Below are 23,062 nucleotides of genomic sequence, written 5' to 3'. Positions count from 1 at the left end.
ATTGCTAACTATAAACTTGGCTAGGTTATATGCAAATGTAATATATCCATAATATATTTTTCAATATATTTTAAAATATTTTAAGCATACATTATTATTTATAAATATTTACAAACACATAAATATTTACTCTATTTACAATGGAATCTCAAGTAATTCACTTTGTAGTTTGTTTATGTAATTACTTAATAGCTACTTTAACTAGTTAATAGCTTTTAACTAACACCTTTTGAAAGAGAAAATATTGAACTATATTTTTAAGAGTTTTCTGAAATTATTTAATTGTTGGTTTATTTCTTATTTTCTATCCAAATTAGCCAACTGTATTTATTACCTTATATTGTCGTATTTTACTTAATATCGAAATATTGTACTTATCTATTTATTATGTACTTATAGTACATAATTTTAGATATAGCTTATATAGCTTTTCAGATTTTGTAATTTCCTATTCTCATTTTATAACTTTATTACATTTTACCCAACACTACTACAGCTACTAAAGGTCAGAATAATAAAGTTTATGCTATTTAGACATCCTCTCTACCCTATGCTCATAGATGCGTAACGCAATTTCATTTTTAATAGTCTATGTAAGAACAGTGATAAGATCTTGACAACAATTATGCATCTACTACCTCCTACAGTATAATATTTCTATGCTGATAATGCTAAATTAAATTTAAGTCTAGTTTAAAAGGGGGAGAAAGTATATTTATGTAGGTATGTATTTTTCGTTACGTGAAAAAATGAAAATATACTATACACATATACTTTTGAACGCGGGCTGCGTTGAATATTAATATTGTTATTTGTTGATAATGATATCTACAAGTTAAAGTAGTATTTCAAATGAAATCAAGTATTTTTTTATATAATTGGAGTGGCAATCGAGCTGATAGCCAACCGGCGGTAATGGTCTGAGGTACCCATACAGACTGTATTTTACAATATTACTTATAGACGATGTCATATTAACACCTAATTCTTTTTGTAAATAGTCTTATTTTCCGACTGTACAGCTCGGGTGTGTACATGTTCGGGTGTGGCCTGGCCTAGTTTCTAAACGTTTTATTTTTCGTAATAACAACTAATGTAATGTGCATATTCAGGAAGTGTATCATTAATTCATTGTGCTAATTGGATGAATACAATCAACATTCGACATAGTAGTATCCTCAATACGAATATTATCATATCATATCATTGATAACTAATAAATATACGATATTGTATATATATTAGATATTTCTTTTAAACATACCATCCCTTCTAATGAACAACACGCAAATTTCTTGCACATTCTTCTTGTGATGACGGTTTTCCGAATGATCGGTATATTAAAAGAAGGATAACTGTGTCTATTCAAAAGTACTTAAATTAAGTTAATTCGAATAATCGATTTTCTATTCTATTCTCTCCCTAAGTTCCTCAATTGTTAATACCTATTAATTTGGAATTGGGCAAAGAGATGATAATGACATTATCGTATGTGGAAATAAGAGCCCGTCAAATGAAATGATAACGCTTATACCTTAACCTTAACTTGACGCTTAGGTATTAGTTACTTAGGTTAAGTACCTACTTGTTTGCATTGTGGTCAGTGACGATACTTTCTGACATTAAAAAGCGGGTTTGATGAACTAAAATCATACATATACCTAATAAAATTTAAAAGTAACCGAGGTCACGCAATGTGCAGAATCTCAGACACGGTTTAACCCATTTGTATGATTTTTTTACTTAAGTAGGTATTATATATACGACAATTTTTTGTAATACAAACAAAAAAATTAAAACTTATTGTTATTGCATATATTTGATGTTAAAAAGAAAAATAAGGATATAGGTACACTCTTTGATAAATAAAGAGTTTTTATTATTTTATTATTGATAGTTCTGTAATATTTACCTATGTTATTATTTACTGCTTCAAGAAAACCACATAGTGGAACTAGTGGTGTGGCTATATACGTGTATAAAGAAGGAAATACTGATTTTTATATTGATAATTACTTGATAAATGTCTGTAACGTCTTTATTATGCTAGTGAAAATCATAAAAACAGATTATAAATAATAAACTGAGTAGGATTAACTGTGTTAATAACAATAATTAATAACGAGCTATATTGAAGCAGTTGTTAGTTGAATTACAGTTTTCAGGGTTCCGTAGACGATATATAGGCGGCTAATAGATTATCCGCATTCCCTCGTACAGGGCATATTATTAGATGTAGTAATATGTTAGGTTAATGATAGGAATTTGTGTATTATTTTATATAAAAATATATTCTTAATAAATGCAATTACTCCGTTTAAATTTAACCTTTAAAAAACAGCAATAAGAGATAAGAACTAAAAAAAACAAAAAAAAAACTTAAAAATGGGTGTTACCGCTTCAGCCACAGTATTCGTTGAAACTGTATATTTGGTATCTATTAGTGTGTATATATATGTAGGTACCTAATCCATTTACATGTCTTTAGGCTTGTAATGTTAACGTATTAACAATAATTTGCTACGTTTTACAAATTATTGTATATTAGAGTTGTACTTGTATGAAAATCTCTAAATCCTCCCCTAGAGATTCAATATTCAGATGTTTCTACTATATAGGTAAAAAGACAGTTTTCAACTTTATTCTGTAGAGACAATGTTCAATGCTACGGAACCTAACACAAAGTTAACTTATCGTGCCAGCTCACAATTATCGACTGAAAAGTACTCTGAACGCTATTGTTTATAATTAGTCTATTACCATATAAAATTATAGTGTAATAGTGCATCAATTGAGTTAATTTATTACGTTTTGATGGACTATTGCAGGTTTTTGCTAATCACTCAAGCGGGTGTGTGATTTTACTCGGCAATGAGAAATTTAGTGACGCTCCGTCGACTTTGTAATGTTACCGTTACAAGAATATTGCCTTACTAACACAATGGTGGAAAATTGTTTAGAGATGTCTTTGCTAGTCTTATTTATTATTTTTTTATATATTTTTTAATGCAATTTGGTTCACAAACAAGCTGTTTTTTCACCGATAATAAATGGTAACCGTCGCTTACGAATATGATATAGCATGCACAGTATTACGAACATCACGGTATCTTGTAACGCCCGTGATACCACTCATACGTTGCCATTCCATAGGACTTATGTCATACCAATTATTCTGTAATTTTACTATTTAATCTCTAGATTCAACCAAGATAGCTTATATAGAAGCTGCTTGATGACATTATATTTAAAATATTAATTATTAGGTAGACTAATTCTTTCAATTCCGGCATTTTATTATTGAATTAAAATTGTACAATAAGAATAGTGTTACACAGTGTTACATAATTAGATATATAATATTTACTCAGGGATATAAAACTTTGTAGGTACCTACTGTGCGAGAATCGAACCCGTGACTATCAGAAGGAGATTCAGAGTATTAAACTATTAGACCACCGAAGTCGTCGTAATTAATAGTCAAGATAGTGTAAATAATTTTTAAATTACACACGAGTAGAACCCATTTATTTTTTTATTGGCGTCGTTTTGTCAATGATTCTAGAAAACCACAGGTTACAAATAGTAAGTATGTATGTTTAAACTTAGATGATTATTAGGTTTACGGAACTAGAATGACCACATTACAAAGTCAATTAAAAACATTATGTATATTAATGACTGACGTGGAGTGCTTCACTGCTGTAATTTCTCGACGAATCCACCGTACTGGTTATACACGATCCTGATAATTTAGCGTTATTAAGTAAATTACTCTTGTGTCCGAGCATTCGTACCGGGCTATTAAGATAAAATGTTTACAGTACTTAATTCGATTATTGGAAAACGCCATTTTGAGCTTGGGGGCGTTTTTCTCACTTTTTGTGCGGTTTAATTTTCGAAGAGAGACCGTTAACGATGTGCATGATGTATGAAGACACGGTGTATCATAGAGTAAAGTTATATTTAATGGACATAATCAGTTTATTTTGAGGTAGCACCGCCTACGTGTAATGTTTGGTAATGTGTGTGGGTTATAAATATACGTATGAATATGACAGATGTGTCGATAAACCTATATATGTTGTACATACGATATATTATAAATATTCCTTTAAATAATGTAATAATCATATTTTGCAAACGTGTATTTCGATATTTCTCCTCAAATATACTAGTTACCATATAGTTTCATTTTCTATTATCAATTTTCTTACTCAAATTCATATTACGAGGGGATGGTTTTGGCTTCAGTTTTTGATGACCGGCCGCCTGCCTGACGTTAACCCTTCTTGGGCTTTTTTCATGATCTTCACCCGTAGCCTCGCCTTCCAGTGATCTTCCAGGAAGAGTTTCCTATCTCCTATTTTAACTACCAACTACCATAGTTTGTCAGCCTACTTATCACTTCTATTATACATAACATAAAAACAAAAGTTAACCTTCTGTATAATTTTATTAAGATTCGTTCAGTCATTTAACCGTGGAAGTAATAAATAGTCACATATAAATAGCCTCCTTTTCACATTTGTAATATTATCATGCAGTAAAATGAATGACCGATCTACGCAGATTCTATTTTCTGACATATTGATATTTTGATATTTCTTCTCAAATATGCCGTCATAGCTATACTAGAACGCAGGCGCGCTTTCCCCTAATCTTGTCCCCCCTGTCTCACAGTAGGCGGAGCCGCGGGGCGCGTCGTGTTAACACCTAGTCAACTGGGGAGCACCCGCAGTGTGGGGTAAAAGATGAAATTTGAATCTTATAGGTATTTCGAAGCATATTCATATCGATTTTTGCATATAACTTGTTGTGAATATAATTGTAATATATGTTATGTTGTAATATAAAATGCATTGTTAAAAATAGGTCTGACATTTTTCTTCTATTTGTGCGTCACTTGCCATTTTCTATCTTCTCTCCCAGTGCCGTATTTGCCTAGTAGCAATATTAGCAAATAGTACGGACTCTGCCCTGCCTATTATGCCCCCCGCCTTACTCCCGTTTCTGTAATACTAAAAACAAATAATCTGTAGTTAGTAATAAATTAAAAATAATAATGACTAGTACAAAGTTTAAACCTAGTAAAGTCTGGCCTTTTGAGTTCTTTTTTTAAAACACTAAATTGAAATTAACCCCCTGCGCCGCTTTAACCGTTACCTATTTAATTTAATGTTATACTTATTAATATCACATATGTAAAAACGATTTAAAATCGAAGTACTCAGATATATGGTTTTAAATTTCCTATGTGAATCCGGTATTACACGGTTGCATATAGAACAGGTTCAATTAGTACGTTTACATTGTATGTGAGAATTTTGTACTTGTAGTAATCTTACACCGCCGAGTATTCGGTACCTCTTAATTGGCAGTTAAGAGACATAAAGACCTAAAAATAAATGTGAATGAAATTCCCAAATTTTTATCGCGATATAAAAGCACAGTTTACACTTGAGAGATCAATATGATAAACGGTTATCGATTTAAATTTTATCGAGTTGTATTACTGTGGCCCGAATATAATTTTATTGTTATTATATTGTACTATAAATGTTGAAAGTAATAATTAATCAAGTTTTGGATAAAGGGAGACCAACTATAGATTAAGTAGGATGGAGTGTTATCGCTGAATGGTTTAGTTATTATAAAATGAGCTACAGACGGCACTAATTAGAGTCATTACCGAAGCAGTGGTAGGGAGCAGCACCCTGTATCACCTCCTAGACAGCTTCATGTGTAATGAAGTCAGGGCCAATTTTTTAGGGTCGTTATTGACAAGCGACATGTGCTTACCGTATAGTGCATAAAACATATTCGTACTACTGAACTGATAGTGAACGATAACCATCGTCTGTATATAAAAATAGCACTAAGGATATCACGTTATCATTCGTTGCCATTCCAGAGAGGTAAGATGCCGTGTCTCTTAACACGTAATTTTAATCGAATGAAGTCTTATCTGCACCTTCCAACCGAAACACACATTAAAGCAAGCAATGCTTTTTATTTTTAATCTAAATTTATTTTAGGGTTTTTGTCAAGCAAGGCTGAAATACACGAGACTGAATGAATATTACTATTTTTAGTCTCTTAGATTAGATTGAACAATGTTCATATAGGTTGTAAAATACAGTAAAATTTAAAGATAGATACGTAGGTAGGTAGGTACCTATTCGTTAGCCATATTAGTTCTAGCAAGAATGTTCAAGATTGTTTGGCTTACTCGTACATCAGTCATAATTTATTTTCTAATAGGCGCGGAAATATTTTCATAGTACCTACTTGGATTATTGATGGAACCCAATATCGGGGTATCGAATCGTATAGACGCATTCAGATAATCGAATTGAATTCGGAAATGGAAAGGCACTCGCTTACGCCCGGTATCCGGTTGTGATTACAGTCGTCCGGTCGACGGGCGCCGTAATGATGCTTTGCCGTTTTCAGTGATAAAATAATGCGATAAGCAACTTAAAGGGGGAGTACCTACGTGCAATTATTCTAAAGTGTTATGTTAGATGTTAGGTTACGCCAAAAAGTGCCTAAATTGTTATAATTACAGTATTTAAAAAATGTAGTACTCGCCTATTCTTTTTCTATCTGTAATTACAAGTGTTTAATTAAAAAAAAATAGATTATTACATAATTTAGAAGTTCAATAGGTAACTAAATATCCTTACTAACCTGTACTGCCTGTTTGTTTTCTTTTTCACTACCACATGGCTAAACGGAGTTTAATGAAATTTGACGTGAAGATAGACGATATTACGAGGACGGACATAAACTATCTTTTATCTCGATAAAAGCAGACAAAGTCGCGGGTAACAGTTAGTATCTAAAATATTAGAACCTAAAATTTAAATCTGTAGTTGTAACATTTCCCAATACATAAATAGACGCTAATATTAGCGTTACATTTAGATTCTTCCATATCTAGCCATTGAACCCGTCGTCTTCCCAATAATTAGTCACATTTATAACGTTTCCTGAATGAAAGGGTCAATAGCCTTTTTATAGTCGATTGAATAATTACTACACCAATTTCATACAGTAAACCGATATGCCTTCCGGTATCGAATCGGAAATCGATCCTCTGTCTACATATAAATTATTATATATTTACTTTGTAATACTATATATACATAACTTAATTGTTAAATCAAAATTGTACAACCATTTCTATTCATGAGTATGATTTTTTAAATAAATGCATACTATAGGTTATTATGTATTTATTTAAAAATATATATATACTAAGTATTTATTTCAGTTGTAGAGAACTATGTATAACACAAGTTCTGCCATCAAGTCCCACGGTAGGGACTAGATGGCGTTGTGTTAATTGTCCAGGGTTATTACTATTATTATAATTATACAACAAAGAAATTAAAATTAAAAACTTTAGAATATGATAACTAAAATATATTATTAAAAGGAATACCTTTAGGCAAGGTTCCGAAGATACTAGCAGCGTTCCCCCTTTGAATGGCTAGACTAATTCTAAGCTAAGCTAGGTTTCGTATTTCATTGTAGTAATTTTGTCATGTTATTCGCTTTAATATGTGTACTTTCTACATTTTTTACCATGTAGGTACTTACCAACATTGTAGAAAAGTAGGTAGATTGGTTTAGTAAAGAGTATCTTCATTATCTTAGATAGATACAATCTCGGTATAAATATAAACATAATAAGAACTTAAATCACGATTAGCTTACTAAAACTATAATTATTAGACATAACGCGCATACATAATAATTGCTACCAGTATTTTTTTAACCAAACATTAATCAACAGATAGATTACCCAACCCGTTCCAATTATACTGACAAAGGCCTCCATTATTAACAACCAATTGATCTTTGGTAACTGCCGTGTTAAATGTTATCTATCCATCTCTCTCTCGCTCGAGAGAAACTCTACCTATATTTCACATTAATCTATAGTCTCGAGGGAAACCGGGGTAACGCGCAAAAATTGCAAATGCCTAACAACCCCAATTTGTCGCATAATAACGTCCCCCTCACTCGCGTTAGGCCATCTCGCTCGCACACTAATGGATCGACAATAAAGTAATATACAGATAAATAGCTTTCCGCTTAAATTTTGGCCCAATTCACGCTGTACCCCTTAATTGCGTATCTCCCCTTCTTATTTTCATCTCGCTCGCTCATGCCCCTAATCGTATATCTGTCTCTTTCCGTCGTTAATCCGTGGGTGAGTAGTATAATCGCGTACATAAGTACTTAATCGCATTTCGGGGCATGTTTGAATAGTACCCTCTATTTATTTAGTGCGGGTATCGTTATGAAGTGAGATTTCGTTCCCTTTTCACTGTTAAAGCGATTGTTTGCGGGAACTTATGACTTTTATACGACCAATTGTGCTAGGTCCTTTGTAGTTAACCGTTTGTGAGGGCTGTTGGGTCTATTGTAACGGTAGGATAACAGTGTTGGCAGATGGGCCTTTGTTCCATGTAAATTAAAGTTTATTGTTGTGTTAAGAGGGAGTAGTTTTTGAACATTAAATTTGCATCGAAATGTGATAATTGTTTAATCGTTCGGTTGGCTGGGTTGAAGATATTTTAATTGACATTAGGTACGTTTTTGAGTTTGAACTTTCTTTTTATGAAAACTCATTCATTGGTTAATAAGTAGTAATATAGTGGTAGTAAGTGTATAGGCTGCTTAATCATTAATATTTTTGTAGTGTAGGTAATAAAATGGGATATTTAGATAATCCCATCAAGCATATCCAGTGTGTTTCCTAAGTAAACAGCCTAGGATACCTTAATAATGAGTTCGAAAAGAGCTCATACTATGTAAATTATAATTATCCCGGCAAAGTCTAGTAATTCACACCGTTAATAATAATAATTATTATTTAGTTTTGAAACCTTTTTGTATTAATAAGGAACCTAACGTGTTAGGGATCTTAAAACTGATACTGAGGTATCAGTTTTAAGATGTAATGAAATTTAATATTGCAATATTTGTTAAGTAATTTAATAATTGTTTTTAAATCTTTAAAAAAACGTGTACTTTCTTAAAAAAAGAGATAATAACGTATAATAATAACATATTTAACAATTATATAGTCTCAAGGGTATTCGCAGCCCAGTAGTAATGAAACCCATTTAAATAATGCAAGCAATAAACTACCAAATTGTGTAACATGATAAACCAAGGGAAACCCATCAAAAGCTCTATTATGGAAGGACAACGATCCGACGGGTCCCTTAGGCCCATTTGCGTCGCACGGGTTGAATTGTACCGAATAAATAACAACACTTTCACGTCTAAACCCCTATAATGTTGAGAATAAAGTTCAGAATTGAACGAATGTTGTTAAGCGACGTTGAACATTCGTCATATATGGGGTATTTCGGACCCTTAACCTTACTGCTCCTGTGGGAGACGAGAGATTGCTCGTATTGTAAATGTCGTGATTTCCTACTGTTATTTATGGTCAATTATTTGTAGGGTTATTTTTTAAATAAATGTAATTCTGCTCGAATGATTTTGTGAACAGTATGGGCGTAAATAGCCGTTATGGGAAATGCATACTCAAAATTTGGGTTGTGGTTGGGTTACTTTTTCCAATACTCGTATTATATAAAATAGGTTTCCAATTCCAAAATAGGATTATATTTAATAGGGATAATATTTATTATATTTTTGTTGTATCCTCTGAACTACTCGTATTTTGACGACAGAAGCAAAATTAATTTTAGATGCCATCTATTTATATGCCTACTTATAAAGGCTTTAACCTTGAAAACGAAGAATGAGGGTCCTTAATATAATTTATTTATAATTAAGATATAGTAGGTATATATTTAAATCCTTTATACTGCACATTTAACGTATCTAAGTATTATAATTACTGACATACTGAAATGCAGGTACCTAAATGCATGTAAATATATCATTTACGGCAACATTGTTCACTCGTTGTTCACGTTTTAGTAAACATTTAATCTCATATTTGTAAGTTTACACCTTAATAACCAACTCTTTTGTACTCTCTTACCTGTATTTAGTAGTAATAACTTTATATTTATTACTCTTCGAAAAGACACAAAATGCAAAGTATTTTCAACTTTATTGCAATACCTTTAGAGAATTATCTATAAAGATACTAGATACTAGCATTTTACGGACGCATACAATGTCATTGAGAATATTTGTTTCATTTGTAGTGTGTATGTGTGAAACGCATTCATTAATGGCAACATTGTCATGTTCTGTCTTATTGGTATGCAACCGTTTGTATTGCTAGACGCAAAAAGGTCTAATTGTAGGCATGCTCAAGTATTTATGGATTTTGAAAGATCATAATATTTGTATTTTTAAAGTATCTCATTCATAATAATGCTTAACTATTAAAATTCCTTTTGATGTTTGCTACTTTCATTTATAGCATCGTAAGAGTTTTCTCCTATTCTGAAACATAACTTATAATCTACACAAAATTTTATTATAATGTAAAAAGTTATCATCAAGTTCTGAACATACAAATTAGTAAATATCTGACATTTAAAGTATAAGTATACCTGTATATTTTTATTTTTTATTTAATTTTTATACCTGTATAGGAAATTCGGTGCTTAAAATAATAAAAAAAAAACAATAAAATGTGTACTCGTAGAGTCTCATCAGGCAGATTGAAGATTTCTTTGAAAATATATTTATAGTTTGCGATGATTAAAGATATCGTTCTTTTCCTGCTTTTTGTGGGTTGAAATATAATATTCGGGAACTACGTCGAGAATGCCACAACAACCCTAACTGGTATAGTCATCTGCACCCAGGCCTCGATCAATGACAATCCGCACGTCACCCGTCTCACTCTACAATAGGCTTTCCCTCTACCACGGACCATTACCCTCAGAAAGGGTGGTATTGCCTGATTGATATTTGATGTCGATATATGATGTACTAATGTACCGTGAAGCAGGGTGATGATCAGTAACGGATCGTCGTGTTAGGGTCGCTACTCTGTATCACATAATTTGACTATTATGTACGAATTATTTATCTTCGGCGGATTGGTCCTACTTATTGATATCTATTTATATCTTATATCATTACGAATTTTTAAATTCTTTTGATTTGTGAAAGGAGTTTATACTTATTGATATCTATTTATATCTTATATCATTACGAATTTTTAAATTCTTTTGATTTGTGAAAGGAGTTTATGTAATACAGAAGATACTTTAAAATAATTTAGTGGTAGGTATTATAAAAATATACCTAGTGAACGATGTAACCTAGTGGTTTATTATCTCATTTCAACCCCGAAGGTGGCGACTCAAATCTGACTGGCCCCAAACAAAAGTTTGTATGTCAATTTATATATATCTATATATGACTGACTTTCCGCTGAAGAAAACAAAGAATTTAGGGCCTAGATACATATGAAGAGCCCTTATAACAAAATAATACAAGTTCTGTATAAAAAATCTTCATTCAAATTGATTGTACAAAACAAATAAAGTTAAAGTATTAAAAACAGTAATAAGATTTAAATTTTCCATTACGAAGTCAATATCGCGCAAAACACACTCTCAATATGTAACTCGTATTCCATTGCCGTGAAATTGTATGCGTTCAGACGATATTTATTGCTTTTACATATCAAACATGGTTATAAATTATATTTTACTTGTTGCCGATAATGCCAAGCGATAATACAATCGGCATAATAATCAATTTGCTGATTTTTAAACAAAACCGATAAAATCAGAAAGTATGGAGCGTAGCGAAAGCATGCGTGAACACTACGTCTCTATATTGCTGAACCCCGAGTTACGCTAATTCACAAAGTTTAAAACATTTACCCGCGACTTAATATGCTCTTTATGAAATAAAATGTAGCCTATTGCGGATCTCGTGATGTTAACTGTCTCCACATCAAATATCATTAAATCAATTTAACTTTTTAGTCAATAGTCAAGAAAAGAAAAGCAGACAGATAGATATACTTTCATAATAGAATCATTATATATAGAATAATAGAATGAATTGTATTAATTTTATAATTATGTGAAGGCCAACCGTTTTTATCGTATTCCATATAAGTTGACAATCTGACCTGACGGAAAGTGGTCATCTGTACGGCCATCGCTACAAACGCCAAAAAGTAATTCTGATGCCCGTAGTGTGTTGCTTGCGACTTAAAAGTTACATAGTAAATTCAAGTTTTTTTTACAAATGATAGATACATCTTTATTTTATAGGTACATACTTGGAATATAATGTAATTTTAGCATAGCGTAGTATACTGCTGTAGCACATCGACGAACTAACGATCTTCTTGTTTATTACTGTAATTTCTCAAATGCAAAGGCATTCGGTGGATGCGATATGAATAGATTTCGCGAGCCATTAAACATGTGACAAATCGTTGCACAAAATGGCTGCCACTTTTTGCGCGGGAAACTACGCTAGAAAAATTTTTCGACATCGATTTTTCTTTCAATAGATTGTGAAATATGATGAGGGGACGTAGGTATGTGAATAGTTTTATTGCTCTTTCCGTTAATCCTTTGTTATTGTTTGGTTAACTGGGCGTAGGATTTGATGCGTGTATAAAAATGACATTGTTACCCCAATTTTACGTACAAAGTTTTAGAATAATGCGTAGTAGAAATGTTAGGTATTTTTTTGAATAGCCTTACATTATTTATTTGGGTACTGTTTTAGTGTTTAGTGATACACGAAATATTATAAAAATAAATATTTGTTTTTGTCTCCAGGTTAAAGTATGGTTTCAAAATAGAAGAACGAAACATAAAAGAATGCAGCAAGAAGAAGAAGCAAAGACTGGTACGAAGTCGGGTTCCTCTAACTCTAAACCAGATGACGGTAATCAGTTTAATAATTCGTATGAAGATGAAGATGAAGAATTAATAGATATGGACATGGATGAATTAAGTGAAAGTGAAAATGAGACATAATTTTAGTGACTTAGATTGGACAAAAGTGATTTAAATGTAAATAATATAATAGTAAATAGCAATATCTTTTATTTATTTGTGGGTCTGAATAGGGGTTTATTCTTTTGCCACGTTTCTAATTCAGTTTAAAACTGCGTGACTAGATTTCATAAAATTTGTTAGTATTAATACTTTTCTGTGAACTTCAACAAACAAAGTTATTTCTTTTTATATTGTAGCTGTAAGAAGCGACCAATCCAATGGCACCAATTTAAAATACATTGTCGAGCGATCAATTTGTAAACATGTATAAGAGTTTAAAAATGTGGCAACCATGTCATTAAATTAACGGAGCACATTTCAAAATGGCGTTACGAGATCTTGTTAGCGCTTCATGAATTATTAGATAACGAAATTGGCCGTATTATAATAGTTTTGGGGCTAAATTAATTAAAAATTCTTTTTTTTGGGCGTCCCTCCAATGATGTGGGTATAATTAGACATTTAGATTTAAAATTCCGATAGGCGGGGTTAAAGTTGCGTTAAAAAAGGAACAATTCGAGTGTCAACTTAGAATTCTTGAAGAGAAACGATTTATATCCTGATAGCGAGAAAGGATGTATTTAGAAGGAAAAATTAAACGTTTCGATATAAATGACAATTATTAATTGACACTTAAAACAAATGCAAATACTTAGGCATGCTTTTACATACTTACAGACCACGAACTGAATTTGGACTGTAATTATATATATATATATATATAACTCCAGAAATATCTTAAATTAAAGCTTATAGGTTGTTTTTAATGTCAATTACATAATTTATTGCACTTATCTTACAGGTATGATATTTTTAAATTACCTAACAGAATTTTGATTAATATTGAGTAGATATACCTACTTCATTGTTGACTTCTAATAAAATGCATTACAAAATTATCATGGGCCAGGATCGCATTTAGTTAATAATTGTCGGCGACGGCTCCAAATTATTTTAAACTGTTGACGATCGTTCTTAACGGCCATTTGTCTATGGTTTCTGACTTTATGATTAAGATCTATCTATGGTCTGATTGGTGCTTTCACACTAAAAGTCACGGTTCGCAGTGCTCCATACAATTATAACGCTGTTATTGCCTTTTGTTCAGTTTTCCTAATATTCCCTCGATGTTCTGTAACAAAAAAAATAATATCATAAAATTTCCTACATAGCATAGTATCGTATAATATGTTATTATTTATAATTAGAGTATTTTAATATAATACGTGCCGAACTACGCTTTTTAAATCTCAATACATAACAATATTATGAATTACAGTTTGTAGATATATTTATTGAACATATGTAATATTTTTTATTGTTATTTTTAGATGATACCTATTATATTGGAATACAGACTAGACCACATTCTAGATCAAAATTAGGAACTTTAGAATCGGTTTTTAAATGACATATTCGTAAAATAAACTTTAAAAAGCAAAATGTTAGCCGTTACAACTCCGTTCGACACGCTCGTTTGCTATTCTATTAATCGTCTGATTTTGTCGTTCATTACGATTTCGTATAAATTCACAAATATTGTGATTTTCATATTTTTTTTATTACTAGCAGGTCTAGTTCAAAATGATTTGAGTAATGTAGTAGTTTATGTTACATTTGAATACTTGGTCATACCTACTCAATGAGAGATACAAATTAAATGTTAATTATTTAGGTACTTAGAAAAGAAAATATCAACTCATCATCACATAATATCTGGTAGTAATAAAAAGATCCATATTGTTTTTATTTTTACTTCCTACCTGATATGCTTTGAGCTAAAAAAGAGGCAATTAGCAATTAGTGAATGTAAATAATTACATATTTTCTAATAAGTACGTACATACCTGAGTGAATTCGATAGGTTGAAATCGAGCTGAACCCTTTAAAACGCGATTATAAGGCTAATTTGTATTTGCTTTTCCGTCTTTTGTTCGATTGATTTACGATTACGAGTATCGAATTCCTGTCGTGTCGATTTACAGAGAGTATCGATTCAAAAACAACGTATTTAGTTATTATCCGTTCAGCAACAACTTGTTTTCGCAAAATGCCTTGTTTTAAAGATGTGCAGGTACACGTACAGACATATTAAATTTTTATTTTGTTGGTAATAATCTTTTTTTTAATATTTAAAACTTAAAGTTTGCCAGGATGTATGGATGTCTGTTATTCTTTTTTAAAAAATACATTATGTATTTGAATGTCTCAGACAGATCGTATTCTAGATTATATGACACATAGGTTTGTCGCAGTCTACCTACAGCTAATTATTCCTATATTTTGTACAAAGTGCCAAGAACATAATATAATTTCTTAAAATTTCATTTGGATAAAATGTCATCTAATACAATTAAGAAATAATTTATAAAATAATAACTAAAATTCTACAATATTAGCTGTCTCAAGGGACTTTATATTCTTTATATGTACATGTCTGAAAATTATTTTTAATAAAAAAGTGATTACGCCATAGCATAAACAATTTAGGAGAATTTTAATTAAATGGTGTAATTGGAAAAAGGAAAAACGGTTGTCTTTATCATGGCAGTATAAGTCTAGATTCCATTTTCAGCTCAATTAACTGCCAGTCGCTTTTAATTATCGATTTTCTTCATTAAGTGTTTGCGATTAGCGAGCATGTCGATACTTTACGACGTATTCTTCGACGAAGTCTGATTTTAATTACTGGCCCATTGATTGCTTCTAATTCGTTGATAAATCGACAATATTCGTTATTGGAGTCATTGGATTATTACTGATAATGAAATTTAAATTAATTTGTGCCGTTGTATTATGTATTTTTTTTCTTAAATCCTACATTAACTAAAGATGCAATATCGAATGTATTGGAAAATTATAAATTGTTCCAACACAATCACTAATCATCACAATCGAATGCTTACTGCTACATTTTTATTTATATCACTCCAGAATTAATTAGTTAATAATAATGGCCAAATAAATGTAGTTTAACTTTATTAATCCAATTTGTTATTTTTTATTACATTCGCAATGTATCCTTAAAGCGTAAATTGTAATATGACATGTTAATAAAGTACGCGGCATAAAATATTAATAGACTATTAGGTACTGCAAGGTTACTTTCTTGATTGTTTATTATAAGTCTATTTTGTTTAGTAAATTCAAATTAGTTTTGTACCATCTGAAAATATCTGAATATGAGTGTATACCTCGAACAATTATGAGCATTTATAGATGAATCCTAAAGAAATCATAAATTTCTTGTTTAAAGTTCCTTTTATAATAACATATGCTACATTCTAATTAAATTGTATATGAAAATGACAATGCGTGTTTTCAGATGGTATACCTACCTACAATATATTTAGTCAAAAGTGTTTTTCTATGAAATACAAGAATAATAACTGATCTAATTACTGTATATCAAGTTTCATAAAGTAATGTTAAAGATTCGCTCAATTTAACGTAGTTTTATTAAGTCAGTTCCTTTAGAATAAAAAAGTGAGTTAATCACCTAACGATATATAATTATGCAGTATTATATATAATATAACGATACATATTATGTAATTTAGCTGCGAATAATCTCAATGTAATTAATTGCATGGAAAATGTCAAAATATTGATAATTATACTATGAAAAGATATTTTGGTTATCAGTCAAAATACATAAATAGATTGTGGACGCGCAGGATATAAAATATTTTTTTAACGCAAACATTTAATTTGATGTATGATCTATTAAGAATTCTTGATTGTAGACTGATTAAACCAGCACTTGTCAATTTGATTTTATGTAATATTTGTTTAGGAAGTCATATTTATAATAAAAAGTAATGTAAATAAAAACATATTTATTTCTGAAATCGTACTTAAACAAGGCAAGGAACTTCCATTTTTCGATGTATTGTAAATCTTTTTAAAAAATATTGTTCCTTCTTCGTGGGTTTTGTATGCCATAGATAACAGGTTGTAAATATTTACTTTATAAATATAGATAAAATATAGATACTATGAAGTAGTGTTTAGCAATAAATTGTACATTTTAATACAATGTTTAATTGTTTAGTGACAGTGTAAATATGAGTGTGTTAGTATACATAGTTTATGTATTAAGTATATTTGTGTGTATATTCGGCTATTACACTTTTCTCCACGACTGTACGCAGTGAGTTCTCGTTTCCTTAACATCGTACGAAAGTGTAGTTACTTAAAAGACGAGTGATATAAAATATATGTTTTTACTCATTTAATAATGGTCTTCTTATTATCATACCTGTTAGCTGCTAAGTAAAAATTGCTTCGATGTTTCTTTATAGATATTAAATTAATAAGAAACAAGAGAGGGCTATGTGGTAGTGGTATACTACTACGACTTAAACTCAAAAATAGTGACTTCAAATCTCGCCTACAGGAAAAAAAAACTTTATGTCAATAGGAATATATAGGAAACACAGATAATGAAACCAAAACATATAACAAGAGACGATAGCAGGCTTGTTGCTCCTGACACAAATTGTTCTTAATTCTATAATATCACAGGACTAAATCATTTCTTTCACACTGCATTTACTACCTTATTTAAGATAAAAGTATTAAGTGTTCATGTCACAAATATAACTAGGTATCTTGTTTTATTTACATAATAGGTATAATAAATAACTTACAACCATTAATAATATATAGATATATGGGTGTCTGTTAATCTACATAGATCAAACCTTTATTAGAAAAATTTTCATTGATGTAGATCTAATTTCATACAAATTTAAATTTACCAGTTCAGTTCGGAATGTAGTTTTCATTTAAGATGCCCTGACTTTCCAGTAAATTTTTCTTCAATTATATTTCCTCATTATTTTCATTGAACATAATCAGTAAAAATTGTAGACATACTTAATTATAATACATACATACATACTAAAGTAGATATTAAAACTCCAATGTGAATACAGTTCAGTGACCATAAACTCATCCTATATATACCATATATTAGATTAAAACGGATTATACTAATTTCTAAAATAAGAGTCATTCCACTCTATCGATTAATATAAGTAGACTATCGTCACTTAATAAAGGTGCCTACTTACAATTGTTTCAAATATTTAAACTAATATGAGATAAGATTTGCTAACTGTGTTTATCAATAATGCCAAATTGAAAATTAAAAATGAACTTTAACCAAATACTAATACAAAACTTGTATTAATCTGTACTAGTCTGTGACAGCTAATTTGAAAAATAACCAACTGACATGGTGAAATGAAAGTTATAAGTAAAAAGAGGTGGACTGTAAAGGAAGGGAAATAATGAAACACGATTAGAATTTGTCATTGCCATGTCTCCAATAATTAAGTCAAACGAATAATAATAATGTCTTCAAGATTTGCCCTTCCACACCATAGACCACACATATCACCAATGACGTCATGCACCGCGATGACAACACTAGCGCACCACCAGTGAATGTCAAATAGTGACGTGCCGTGATTACAAATCGAGCACAGATCGTATCGCATGGAAGATTTGAGCATTGATTTTGGTAAGTGCTCTTTTATTGTCTGTTTATCAGACTTTAGTTTTTTTCTGTAGTTATTATAAGTGCCCACGATTGTGCTACCGATAAGAATGTGAGCTGTTAGTTAATTTGTGGAAACGAATCAAACGTTGACCTCAATGAAATTGTGGCTACAGTAAATTTACTTAGAATGAACGTGCATAGATTTCATCAGTAAAAATATAGGGTTATAAATTCTAAATACAGATAGAATAGAGATATTTAATGTATTTCTTTTGATTCTTTATGAGTAATATCTATATTTGTTTAAAATATGATTGTGATATAGCACCTACCTATATAAATGCTGTGGTAGGTACTTCAGCCTGATGTGCTTAACGTCATTCTCTGTCAGAGCACCAGATTAGTAGCGGATTTTAAAATTTGTATGAAGTGAAGCCCAAGTTCCAACTCACTGTTCGTTGTTACAATTCACCAGGAATAATAAGTTCACTAATATTGCAATAGTTTCCACGAGGGACCGCGTGAAGGTTGACTTGTTATGATTTATTAATAGTAAAGAGGCCACTAGTCCCCATTATTACTAATAATACCCTCCGCTTGTGCCCATATATAATTATGTTTAAGCAAGATGAATTTCGTATATACATGAATATATAATTAGTAAATTGTACACTACCACATCTATTTTCAGAATAGCGGTAAAACAAAAATAAGTTATCAATCTTCAATAGAAACCCCTGTTCTAATGAAGTTCTACAAAAGAAGAAGGTAATAGATAAATTTATTATTATATGCTATATAAATAATAGGTACTTAAAATAAATATTATACCTAGAAGAAGAAAACTAGAGCTCCTTTTAAAATTAAATATTGATTTATTATATGCTAGCTACTCGCCCCGGATTCGCATAACCTTTCTCTTGAATCTCTCTATCTATAAAAAAAAATGCTTCAAAATCCTTTGCGTAGTTTTAAAGATTTAAGCATACATAGGGACAGACAGCGACAGCGACTTTGTTTTATACTATGTAATGATACCATTGATTTTGATAAAAATTATCAGGTATAGGCAAAAATAATATTTGGTACATTACAAAATTACTTAAAATAAATATTTAATACTTTATTAGTTTAATACTTTTAGTCAAAGTCACTCCATAAGACTGTATCTTATGTCATACAGTCTTATGGAGTGACTTCAATCAGTACAGGAGTTTCGTAATGGGAATAGATTTTCCTTAATTGCTCATGAAGTATTAGGTAAATATTTATTTTAAGTAATTGTGTAATGTTCAAATTATTATTTTTAATAACTTTAGCGACAGGCAAAGATGAGATAAAGAATAATATCAGCAACAGATTCAAGTCATCAAAATACTGACGACTTTTTAAGGAAATTTCTATAGTACTATTATTACTATGATTATTTGATCAGCGGTGCAAACTTTGTTGTATTAATCAGTTGCCTGGGTATAAAATTAACATTGCCACATCAGTTCTGTATTCAACTGTACGTGACATATTGCTGTCAGCGCCAATAACTCTCGGCTAGGTTCGACGTTTATCGCCCATAAAGGTACAGGTGTGTACACAAGCCTTATTGACGACACTATAGGTATTGATTATTATTATAGTGTCATTTGTGTCACACCGCCTTACGAAACTAAGAGGAAGCTTTTTATTTTTATAGGCCTGTACCTACCTGTACAGAATTTGAAACATACCTACATAAACAAAAATGTTAGAGTTTCTTCTTGTACTGTTTTTTAGTAGTTCGGAATTAAACCATTTTATTAATAAAAATATACAAGAAAACACAAGCGAAAATTTCGCTACTCACAAGCGAAAGAAAAACTGTATAAAGTTGCTTGCTTGGGTAGGTACCCCTTTCTCACCTATTTCATTCAGCCGCAAAGCAGCTTTATTGTTATTTGTTACAGCTTGAAGGAGAGAAATGCCAGTGAAATTACAGTATACGAAGGCATAACATCTTTGTCTTCCTGAAAGGCAATGTATGACGACTACTTACTATAAGAGTCACATGGTGGCGTGATGTCTTTACTGCTACTCATCAAGTAGGTATTATATATAGGCGACCACTTGCTATATTTTGGGATAATTGCCATTCCTGTAATATGAAAAATAAAACAATTGGAAAATACACTGTGCAATCTACGAGACGACATTTATGAAGTAGTAATTAGTGGTATAATCAGGGTTGTTGGTTAGTACCAAGGTATAGTTACCAACAACTATTTTACTGCTATATATTTTAAAAGACCGCCAAAAGCAAATTCCATTAAATAAGAACCGGATCATGTCGGTGTTTAACTAGGTAACAATACAAACGTTGTTAAAACACCTTTAGTGGCGAAGTATCAATTATTTGTTATTTTTTTTCAGCCTCACCAAAGTCGTTGATTCGTGAAAAGATTATTTGCTGCATATACAAATTGAACAGACCAATATGGGCCTTACAGTATTGGAATAGAATAGGAAGATAATATATAGACTATATTAAACAAAAAGTTTGTGAAAAAATATAAAACCAATTTCTCATTGCTTATCTGTTATTTATGTTTGAAAATCTTTAATGTCGTTAAGTCCCACCCGCGTCGCTTCTAGGAATATTAACTTACCGTCTCCGGGAACCGAAGCCGCTACCTGCTTAGTTGAGTAATCCTGTTAGCTTTTTGACTTCTTGCGCATCAATGAAGCCGGTGTGTTAACTAATTTTTGCTAAATTTGTTACTTTTTATAACTGTTTTTATGTTGCGGTATCTTAAAACCGCCAAATATGAATTGGTATTATACTGTCTTTAATCTCATTGTGTAACCTACTGGGATAGGGTTTTATAATATGTGCTTATGGGTTGCTTTTGTAGGTTGATATTAGAATTTATTAATGCCGTTTTTTAAACAACTTCAAAAAGACCAAATTGTAAAGAAATTACCATTGGTAATCTTTGTTTCTTGATTACCTCGTTTTGGTTATTAATAAAAGAAACGATTCCTTGTCTAAAAGTTTAGATATATTATATCTTAGACAAAGAAATAGGACAGCTTTAGGTGTTTCATATAAATGTAATATTATTGTTGCTATTTTTCTATGTACCAGACACAGTAACGCATCAAATACGTGTCAATTTCCACGATTATCTAAAGGTCAAGTGACGTCTCTTTCGACAAACCACACTCAGTATTCGACTTAAACATAAGCGGGTCAAATTGACCCCTGACCCGATGTGTACCACGTTGTTACATTCCACACTTCCTATGACAGACGGTGGGAATCTGAGGAAATTGGTATTTTAGAGTTGCCATTTTATAAACACACTTACTTCATATATAAAATGTCAAAAAAATTAATCATATATAGTTTCAAGTTAGTACAAACGCATCATCTTCATCTTATCATGAGAGTTGATGTAAAATGCTTTTTCTCCCATTCATCTGCGTTTACAGCCATCTTGGCATTCACCCTATTATTCGCCATACCATCTTTCACATAGTCCATATATTTTTTTGAATTATCTACGTAAATTAATCGATTTTACTAGTATAACTGGAATATATAAAGAATAAATATAGCAATAAGTTAGAAGATAAAAGAATGTATATTCAATTAGGTCGAAAATGTAAATTAGTAGGTATAGTTAGTCAGTCAATCTGTGTAATTAGTATAGTCTCTAAAAAAGTAGAAAACTTGGAAATTGACATCCGGGAAGAAATGCTGTGGGAGGCAACCAGTATGTTTTAATTTTTATGTTATGTAGACATTATTGTAAATACTAATACTGATGTAACGCTGAATTAATGTCTTTTATTATTATTATTATTATTATATACATACATCAACAGCATCTCGGTCATCATGTGTAAAGTAATACCCGCAGTGTCTACAACTCTAGCTGTTTCCACTAATTTCACTGCCCTGAGACATCTATCGAAACACATCTTATTAAGCTGTCTTATTGACGGTAGAAATAGATGAGACACTTTGTACAAAGTCTATTTCATTTAGGTCTCAGCATTTTTCAGTGAACTTACATCAATCTTAATCTTAATCCTATTAATACTATAAACGCGTTATCACGCGTTTAATTTTTTTGAGGTTTTCAGTAAATAATCATTTAAATTAATACTAGGCGCTGACATATTTACAATTACATAATGTCATAGTTAACAATGATTGCCCGATCATTATATTATATCTATGGCATTTTGTTTTGTTTCTAATCATAATATAGTTTAGTAACATCAGCAAAATCAGTGTCAATGATTATTAAGCTGTCAGAGACGTGTTCGTGTTGGTTTACAAAAACAGATAAAAAAGTTCACGCTGTATACGTGTACCTATCGGTGTAGGGTCATCTCACGATCTAGTTGTAACACCGTTAGTTTGAGGGACAAGAGATAAGCTGAGAGAGTTATTCGAAACGTTTAATAAACCATCTTTTTTATACGAATAGCTTTTACGAATACTTTAACATTTATAAAATTTTAAATTTAGAATTTGGTTCAAATATTGGGAAGTAAACAGAACTACGAACAATTTAAA

At 30.9% G+C, this 23,062-nt stretch overlaps 1 protein-coding gene across 1 annotated transcript in view; it reads left to right on the top strand.

Annotated features, from left to right (window-relative positions):
* LOC131841235 (homeotic protein empty spiracles-like) overlaps positions 1–14,501 on the top strand; it is a 33,252-nt gene extending 18,751 nt beyond the window's left edge. Inside the window, exon 3 of the mRNA XM_059189515.1 lies at positions 12,771–14,501. Coding sequence (XP_059045498.1) covers positions 12,771–12,971 — 201 coding nt within the window. The 3' untranslated portion in view covers positions 12,972–14,501. The remainder of the gene's footprint in view (positions 1–12,770) is intronic.
* Positions 14,502–23,062: the final 8,561 nt, after the last annotated feature.

Source organism: Achroia grisella, unplaced genomic scaffold (assembly GCF_030625045.1).
Source record: "Achroia grisella isolate CSIRO2021 unplaced genomic scaffold, CSIRO_AGI_Agris_v1 utg1576, whole genome shotgun sequence".
Lineage (NCBI taxonomy): Eukaryota > Metazoa > Arthropoda > Insecta > Lepidoptera > Pyralidae > Achroia > Achroia grisella.
This window is presented reverse-complemented; position numbering and strand designations above follow the sequence as displayed.